General features: G+C 45.3%; 1 protein-coding gene across 1 annotated transcript in view; it reads left to right on the top strand.

The window, feature by feature from the left end:
- Positions 1 to 2,952: 2,952 nt before the first annotated feature.
- Positions 2,953 to 9,865, top strand: part of PDE6D (phosphodiesterase 6D) — a gene marked incomplete at both ends in the record, with an annotated part of 38,164 nt that continues 31,251 nt past the window's right edge. Inside the window, one exon of the mRNA XM_082003881.1 lies at positions 2,953 to 3,002. Within this exon, the coding sequence (XP_081860007.1) occupies positions 2,953 to 3,002 (50 nt within the window). The remainder of the gene's footprint in view (positions 3,003 to 9,865) is intronic.

The raw sequence follows: 9,865 nt of genomic DNA, 5'->3' as shown, positions 1-9,865 counted from the left end.
TAAGCCACACTTAGATCTCATCTGCACGGGGGGAAGAATTACCTCTTTAATCACATCCTAAAGAGGCCCTCCACCACAGTTCATGTCACCCTGCAGACACGCTGGAACAGTTGCCTTGGGCAAGCAGTGCGTGGCCTCATTTGTCTCAAGAGTCGTTAAAGCTGAAATCCCTAGCTGAAATAGAAATGGAAATATATGATTGTAAGCTATTTCCCACGAATCGTTTTTGCAACCTCCTGCTGGAGCCTGTGGGTAAAAAATCAGCTGTGTTAGCCCCATGTAGGTCAGCCAGGAAGGTCTGTTAGTCAGGCTGTTCTGACACCTCCCAACTACTGACAGCCAGCCTGGCTGGCTGACGTGGACTTTGGAGGATAGCATCAGCTAAGCTCAGCTTTTGGAATGGATTTTTTTTTCTAAGAGAAAAATACAAGGATGCCCAGCTGTCTCATCCCCTTTTAAACCACTACTGCAACCTCTTGCTCCACCCACGCAACTTCCTGTGTGCAGGGAAATGTTAATCCATTTCATCTTTTAATGTTGGCATTATCTCTTGACTCACCACATCTTTTCTCCTTGTGATTCTGCAGTCCAGGTCCCTTTTAGGCAGCAGATAATTCACCTTATTTCCCTGCATTGCCTGAGAAAAGAAACCATAAATCCAGAGTAACCTCCCCAAGCAGTGGGGTCATGGAGCCCCAGAGAGAGACTGGGAGAACATGGTTTCTCTCAGTCAGAAGCCAAGGCACGAGGCTGCAAAATCACCTGTAAGGGACAGAGACGAGGAAGGGTGTGATTAACAGCACAGAGTGACGTCCCTCTGTCCTGCAGCTTCCATCACACCGAGTTTGGGATCTGGTTCTTCAGGCTCTTCAGCACCCTGTGCCCCCAGCTGCTTATCCTGTTGGTGTCTGCCTCCTGCATGCTTGGCTGGCGGCACAAGCTTTGCCCCTTGTAGGTGTGCACCTCCTGGTACCCTGGGACACAATTCTGGAGCTTCCTCTCCTAAAGTCCCAATTCTGATGTGTCATTGGCAAGAAAATTACCACCTGGCCTCATCAAGGAGAGGGCTGAGAGTGTGTCCTGGAAGTTACGGTGTCACATGTTCCATTGCTGCTTATGCCCAGACCAGTCACAAGAACTCCACATTTCATCCATAAACTCTTTCGTGATTTTCAAAAATTAAAAAATGAGAGGCCTGAGCTTCCCTGCATAGCAAGGTGAATTTGGGATTTGGCCAGAATACACAAAGGCCTCAACTCTGAATTCTGGAAACACTCCTACACCTGTGCTAGAGAAGTCCTTCAACACTGCCAGAGTTTCTCACTGCAAGATCTATTTGGTGTCTGGCTCCTTCATCTCTGAGGAGCCTGAACAGAGGCAGGATTGAGTTCCTGGTCTTGTGTAAACCAGCATGTCATACTTCCACCTGATAAGCTCTTCCCCCACACAGGACCATTTGTTTCTGCTTTCTTCAGGTTCGCATTTTCTTGCTCACCCTTTCTCATCAGTCTTTTCTCCTCGGTGATCTTCAGTTCCTCTTCCTTAGATAGCATGCAATTACACAGCCTATCTAAAACCCAGGAAGCACTCTTAATAAAAGATAGATATCTATTAGCATAGCATACCCCTGGCACTCTGCCCAGATTCAAAATTATCTGTTCATACACTTTTAAACTGATGATGTAGAACAGAGCATGGATCACATGTATCAGGGAAATAAATGCTACCTATTTTTATTATTAAGATCTCTTATTGGTTATACTGGCAGTGGCCTCATCCTTATGCATTAAACGTGGCCTTTATTAATGTTCATGTTCTCCTCATTTGTACCATGGCTGATCTGGAGGCAAGCAGAGCCATGAACATATTGATATCCCCCTGATTGTTTGCTGGCCTTGTTCTGAGCCTAAATTACAACTGCTGCCTTTATTTTTCTCATGACTTATCAATGTTTTGTATTACCCACGCTCAGATTGTTAATGGAGGAGTTAACTTGTCATGCTCATGTTAAAGACTAACCTGGCTTCTGTGATGCACTAATGAACCAAAGGCTTTCCCTCACAATCTACTTTGCTACACAAAGGACAAATTTCTGCAGTACAAAGAAGGTTCCTTTTGTTCCAGGGGAAAAAAAAAAAAATATTTTAAACTTCCCCATAACGCTGGCTGGGCTGTTAGCTCCGGCCCCAGCACTCGCAGAAGTTGCCCTGGGCCTGAACCAAAGCAAGTGCCCAGGTCCCCGGCAACACCCCAACTCGTGGCTGGAGCTCGGCTGGGCCGCCGCCAAGCAGCCCGAAGGGCAGTTCGGGGCCAGACCTGCCCACCGCGTGAGGAGAAGCGCCAACCGAGCCCCAGCAGCTGTGGCACGGCCCAGGCGGCCTTCGCCCGGGCGGGCGAGCGCTACCAGGCCTGCGGCGGCTTCTCGCCCCCCCCCTCGGACTACATCCCCCAGGCCCCCCCTCGCCTGCAGGGGCGCCTGCCCGCTCCCTCCGCCGGTCCCGGCCCGCGCCGCCCCGCGGCCCAGCCTCACAACGGCGGAGCGGAGGGGAAAGATTTGTCCTGCAGCGACTCCCGTCCCCCGGCGACGTCAGGCTCAGCCGGGGCGTACGTCTTAACGACCGCTGCGCAGCCGCCCTTGAATGCGGGGGGGTGGGGGGGGCGGGCGGGGAGCCATGCCGTCTGATTGGCCAGACGCGCCGTCCTTCATGGGCCAGAAGGCGGGGCAGCGGGGCGATGACGGCGGATGACTGGTCGGAGCGGCAGGCCGGAGGGCGGGGCGGCGGGACGCCGCTCGGGTTGGTTGCGCCGGCCAGTGGCGGGTGCGAGGGAGTAAGCGGGGAGGGGTGGGGGGGTCCTGAGGCGCCGCTGTCACCGCCGCCTTCCCGCCCAGGCCCGCGCAGCCAGGCCAGCCCGGCCCAGCCCCGTCCGCCCGCGGCGCGGCGCGGCAGGACCATGTCGGCCACGGACGAGCGGGCCAAGGAGATCCTCCGGGGCTTCAAGCTGTATCCTCTCGACGGGGGCCGTGAGGCGGGCGGGCGGGCGGAACCCGGCCGGGCGGGGGGGGGGGGCTGAGGGGTAACAAGGAGTCATCGCCCCCTGCGGCGAGGGCGGGTGCAGGGCCGCCGGGGCGGAAAGGTGGGTTGTCATGGAAACGCCTTCCCGGCTGGGCTGTTCCCAGTGGCGTCCTCCCCCTCCGGTGGCGAGAGGGGGTGTCCCTCCCCCTGGAAGCGGCTGCACCCCCGCGGGGCTGGGACCGGCCGTGAGCCTGCTGGGCGGGGGGCTGCGGCGAAGGAGCCCCCGTAGCGCTGGGGCCTGGCTCCAGCCCTGCGGGGGGCTGCTGTGAGGCGCGGGGGTCCCCATCGGGACGGTGGCAGACGGCCAACCCCCCCCCCCGCCCCGGGTGGGGGACGGCCGCCGCCTCCCCGCTCCCGCCGCGCCGGAGCTGTCCGCCGGGCGGCCGGAGGAGAGAGGCAGCGCTGGAAGGCGGCGGCCTCGGGGCAGCGGGACCCCCCCGCGTCGGCAGCGAGGACAGCTGACAGGGCAGGTGAAGTAGCTCGGCGCCCGGTGCCCTCGGTCCCAGGAGGATCCCATCCCTTCGCCGGCGGCCTACACTTGGACACCTCTGCTTGGAAAGGAAACTCCTGGTCTTCAGGTCCAGAAGCAGCAAAATACCTTGTTCCTTTTCATACTGTGAGGTAGTGGCATGCGTTGTGTTAGTTGTACAGTGTCTTTTATTGCTAACCCTGGCATATTCAAGATGTTAATACCTTTCTGTAGAGTTCATTTAAAAAAATTTAATGTTGTGGCTTTCAAAGAGCATTCTCATTTCATGTCTGTGTTATCTGAATATGAATTTAATGCTGGTGAAATGAGATAGGTCAGAGCTTGGAAGAGAAATGAGATCCTGTGTGCACCCATCCAACCCAGGATTTCAGTGAAGTAGAGAAAGGCTCAACCTCATGGCCCATGTGCAAACTAAGGGTGGGAGAAATACACCACACATAAAATACAACTGCTATATTTTACTATAATAGATTCCCCTAAGCTTGGAAGACAAATGCAAGCTTGCTCGCTTGACCTTTAGACACCACAAAATTATTGAGAGTTGGTTTGTTTTTTGTTTCCTACAATGAAAAGAGAAGTGAACAAAATACCCTCTTGATCTAATATTATTATTTCTAAAGAGGTTTTTTTTTGTCCTGTGAGATGTTCATAATCTCTATGCCAGCTATAGCAGGATCTAATTTTCTAGGCTGGATTTAGACAGATAGCTGCTATCAAACTATAAGCAGATGCTTAACTTTTGAATCCTTGTCCTCTCCCGCAGCTGTTAGTATTGCATCTGGTTCCTTTGCTTCTGCACTAGCACTATTGACAGTCCTTTTTATTTATGAAGGTGTATTTTAGCTGTCAAAACATGCTTTAAAAACCTTTTGTGCTGGCAGTTAGAAGAATAAGCTTCTGGCAAGACCAAGCTGTTGGTAAAAATGAGGAGAGCCTGGAAAGTTAAGCCTAGGGAACAAACTTTTGAGTGCTTTTTGCATGTGTTTGTATATAGTCTTTGCTGGGTAGCAGAATTTACATGAAGGCCTTTGTTCAGCTTTGGATGAAATAACCCATTTTGTTGTTTGTTGGCTAAAGTAGAAAATGCTTTTAGCCCTTTGGGAGGGTGTTTGACAAAACTAAGGTAAATGCCTGTTATCTCAAGTAGCCATAGCATGGACAAAAAGCTTTAGTAGAAACACTCTGCACTTCCACGCTGAAGTACCTCAAGTTTAGTCTTCCTTTCCTTGTTCTTACAAAAAAAAAATTACTTCTGACAGGACAGTTCTAGGCAAAAACTTGACTGTGCTTCTCCAAAAACATGCTGGAGTACTTAGATAGTTGCCATAGGGGCCAGGTAATATAAAGTCTGAGAAACATTTCATAATTTGAACTTTTAGCAAGTTAAAATAGTTGAAAAAACATCTATGTATGCCTTTGGTAAACCAGAAGAGTGTCTGAACAGACAGTCCTCATTTTAATAAACCAGAAGAGTGGCTGAACAGACATTCCTCATGTATGAGAGGAAGCCTTGAGACACTGCGCCATCCACACAGGAAGCTGCTTGTGCCCATGCTCTCCGTCAGGCAGCCATCAGCTCAGACTTCTACTTCGTTTTCTAAGAGCAAGCATGTATTCTAGAAAGCATTACATTTTAAAGAGATGCTTTATCTTCTGCCCACTCTACTGCTGTATGTGCTAATTTAATTTACTCAATAGAAAGGAAGAAATATGTTCTCAGAAGGTGTTAAATTTGTACTTTGAATACTTGAAAACTTTTTCCTCCTCTCCCAGGAGGGAGGGAGTTCAACTCCACCAAAATAAGCACAGCCTGCAAACTTGGCACTTCAAACTACCTTGCTTTTAGCACAAGAAACTGCTACAGCATTACACCTAGGGTACAGCTGTGTTAGATTCCTTGTGTAGCAAGCTTGGTTGATAGGGCAGAGAGCATAACTGAGGAAGTAGACTTCCAAAATACTTTCTTTAGCACTGGAACAGGCACAGCAGCTGGAAATCCAGTTCATATTGAATAATCAAAATTTCCTCAGATAAATTGTTTACTTGTGGTTCCTGAGAAGTGGTTAATTACGAGCTTTCCAACTGATTGGGACATGCTGCTGTGGAAGTTAAATTATAGTCCAAATCTACCCTCTAACTTTAAATGCAGAGTTATGCTTTCCTTCCTCTATGACACTAGTGCAGAAGCACGTTGTGGCTAGTGTCCTGAAATTCAAGCCAGAAACATTTACTCCCTCAACTGAATTTTGCTATTTTAAAGAGATTAAAACTAAAGGAGAAGTATTTGATGCTGATATTCGTTGTCCTTTATTACACTTGTCCTAAGAATTTTTATGGCACCAGTTAAAAATTGAACACTGACCAGCCAGTAAGTATGTTGCAGTAAAAGACTGAAAGCAGCCAGCAAAAAATTTATAGCTTGTCAGCTGAGAAACAATATTTGTTAACAGAGCTTGTATGCATGTTCATCAACTCTGTTTTGAAGGCACTCACAGTTGCTACACTTAACATCTACAGGTAGTCTAGTACTATGAAAATGCAGACTTATTGACTATAGTCAAACATCAGTTCAGTGGGTAACTGAAGATTCATTCCTCTAGAATTTTAGCCAAGTCTTATTTCTGCAAGTATTTATGTACAGCTGGTCCTATAATCTCAAATGCACGAAATTTGATTACACCTTTTTTCTCCAGAAGATGGGAGAGTTACCCTGTCAAGCTATAGAATAGCTTTTTACTCAACCCTCACTTACCCTTTCAACACATCCTTCTGTCATCTTTAGAGTTAGTGTGTACTGTTAGATGTACATATTTAGCATCCTTTTTCATAACAAAGTAACACTAATAATGTACTTCCTTAACCCAGGGGTATTTTTTTATGGCTTGCCCCCAGCTCCCTTGGTAAGTTGTGGGTTGCCAACTTGTCTTTGTTCTGATACAAACTAGCACAAAGTGTTTTTTTAATGCACTGTGTTCACTAGAGTGAAGACACTGTAGACAGTTATCCTGTTTAATTTGGTTTGCCAACATTTGGCAAGCTTACATGCTCCGCTTTCTTACATAGCATTCATGCTGTAGATTAGAAATATCCAGTCGTGGTTTGCAACAACAAATTCACATCCAACTCTTGAGGGACCACAATTCAGCTTCTTTATGCACTTTTTCCCTGTAATGTTTCAGCCAGAACAGCAAAGAGGAGAAAACCCAAATAGGTCAGCTGGGTCTCATAGGATAGTTAAGGTGCTAAGTTCAGCCTCTCAACATGTGAGTAAGCACATCCATTTTCTGTTGAAATCTTGGAAGTCAAACAAGATATCACCAATTTCATTTGCATCTGTACAGTCTCTCATCAGAATTGGATCTCCATAATCTCCATAGTGTTGATCACCATATAGATATTTAACAGTTCAGGATAAGTTTCTCCATGAAGTTCCATTTAAGGCTATGCGGTATATTTTACTGTCCTTCAGAAGTCTCCTGAAAGAATTAATACAGTGAACATAAGCATGAAGGGACAATATTAACTGTAGGTCAGAATAATTATGAAGTTATGAAACTAGTATTTGTGGTCAGTATAAACACATACCTGTACTCAAGCACTCAAACATTTGTAGGCAAAACTTTATGTCAAATCCTGTCCTACTCTCTGGAATCCTCAAAGTTCCCCATGCAAATCTTTCTAGCTCCCAGAGTTTCTTCCAATACTCCTCTCACCACTGTTTTTCTGTTTAGGAAATCATTCTAGCAGAGCATTAACCTCTTCGATAGATGGACAGAGCTGTAATGAAGATATAGTTATACCATTAAACCATTAAGAGCTTCTGTGAACTTTATTTTATTCTGCAGACAGAAAGACTTCTATTTCCAGCTTCTACGTGGTTTCTGCTGTACACACAGAAACTGTAGTCAATGACAATCTTGCCTATCAATTCCTAAAATAGTCACTGAAGTTTTGAACTAGTTTGATGCAGCATTCAGAAGTTGAGAAATCCAAACAGAAGCTCCATCAAATTGAGCTTCCAATTTGTTAGGCCAGTAGATCTTTAGCTGCTTATTCACTTAAAATGCTCATCTGCTGTGCATTTACAAACTAACAAGGTAGCAGCTTTAATTGGCTTAAATGCCCCTTTGTTTTGAGGTTTCTGTACACTTCCTCATATTGCAGTTTGTTTAGGCTTCTTGCAATTGAATAAGGATGAATCACCAAATTCATCTGAAAGGAGGCACTGGCTAGCTAAGAGGGAACAGGTCTGCCCAGCTTCTGGGCAATATGCTCTGTAAAGAGCCAAAGCAGAACTTGCATGTAGTTTGCACCAATGCAGTTTTAAAACATTCTAGAAGACATGAGCTTGTGCTCCCTCATCCATGTTTCTGGTTTCTAAAAACTGGAATGTTCTTCCATATGATGCATCGAGTTCATTTATATGATCTGAAAAATTAGTCTTCTGTTGTTCTTGAACTTTCATTACCACTTTCCTGTCCACAGACCTTAGACTACTTTACAAGCAAGAGTTGTCCACATTCACAGTTAGTCTGACTGCAGAACAAGTTCCCACCCTGGCAACATCAAGCAATCTTCATTTCAGAGAGGCCCAAGTTTCATGTAGAAGCTTTAGTCAGGTTGTACTTATTTAAGTAAGTGTCACCGTGGTCAAGGTTATCTTTACCATATCAGGGTTGTCTTCCAGCATTGACAGAAGTCCTACTGTATGTGTTCATCTGTAGTTCTGGCATGCTAAACAGACTCCTTACATTTCTTATGCAGAGTCATGAGGCATATCTACAAATAATGCAGGAGCAATTTTACCAGGTTTGGTAACCACTGCCTGGTTCCTCAGTGAACACCAAAAACTTCATGCCCCACCCTGTTCACTTTCATTGAAAAAAGTTTAAATATTTAATAATGTTTAAACAGTGATTTGCATTAACTTCACTGTTCCTTATAAATATACTGTCCAAATGAGCTACAGTCAGTTTTCTGCATTTCAGATTTAACAGTCCAGTGTTGGAAGTGCCCTTGACAGCAGAAGGGGCACTGAGTTCCACCATTGCAGGAAACAAATGGGCTGCCAGGTGCTACAGAGACTACATCTTATCTAACACTGATTTGAAAGTGTAAGTTGACACTGATGTTTGCAGTTTTCTTTTTAGTCAGCAGTATTATTTCAGCACCTTGTTAGGATTTTATTTCTAAGATTTGTCCTTCATCTCTTCAAAGCTTACCCAACCAGCATTTCACTGGAATTATGATTTCAGTATTTTTAATTGCTTGCTTAGTGCTGACCTAAAATAATGCAGTTGTCATTAACATTATCTTAATATGATATAAAGAAATAAGGGAAAATAATCTTAGTTATTTTGTGCAGGCTTGGCAGATTTCTAAGTCCTTGGAAGTCATTGGTGCCTTGTGCTGCAGCCATTGTTACAGAATTTCCACACAGCAGAAGATAGTAATTTAATCCATTAAGTAAGAATTCGTAGAACTTCTTCCCCACCCCTCACTCTACCCCATGCATCTTCACAACCAACATGTGTAGAAAAAAAACAAGCTTACACAGATGTAGACAAGCAGGGAAGGCATCTAAAAATCCCCAAGTTAAACAGATACTGTTCTGAGTAGTGGTTTGTTTGTGGTTTTTTTTAATACAGACATCTGATGAGTCTCCTGTGTCTCTGAAAAAAATAGTTTTCTATTAGCTAAAGCAGTCTTAGCAGGAAAGATGATTCAACTTGCTCTTACACATCTTTATCTCTGAATTCAAGTTGATCTGGAAAGAACGTTAAGTGGAAGTTTTACATGAAGTTCATAAGATAGCAGACCACTGTACTGCAACTTCTGCCTTTGACTTCCACACTTGTGTAATACAAGCCTCTTATTTCCCCATGTCTAAGCTGGGAAATTAAGCTAGCTTCAAATTTGAGCTCAGACTCTCCACTAAAAATAAGCCAATGCTTTGTTTGCATCTAGGTAGGCAGAGTTTGTGTAGAAGTATGAGGTATGCTAGGTTCCCAGATACAGGTAACAAGTAGAAAACATCATGATCTATTAAGGTCCATGTGGCAATATTGAAATTTGTCTTTCTGCATATTAGTATAGCAAAATTTATCAAAAGTTAGTTCTATAAGCACATGAAAGGTGACTTGTACACTTCTGTTTCTCACACATCTTGAGCAGATCATGTAGTTACACTTGATGTGCAAGAAACTACAGTAGTGAGCACTGAATGCTAAAAGCTATTCTCAGGGGCTGCCTTTTTATACTGAGACTGAATCAAGAGTACCCACAGAAAAGAGATATGGCA

Source organism: Phaethon aethereus (assembly GCF_964289735.1).
Source record: "Phaethon aethereus genome assembly, chromosome: 9".
Lineage (NCBI taxonomy): Eukaryota > Metazoa > Chordata > Aves > Phaethontiformes > Phaethontidae > Phaethon > Phaethon aethereus.
This window is presented reverse-complemented; position numbering and strand designations above follow the sequence as displayed.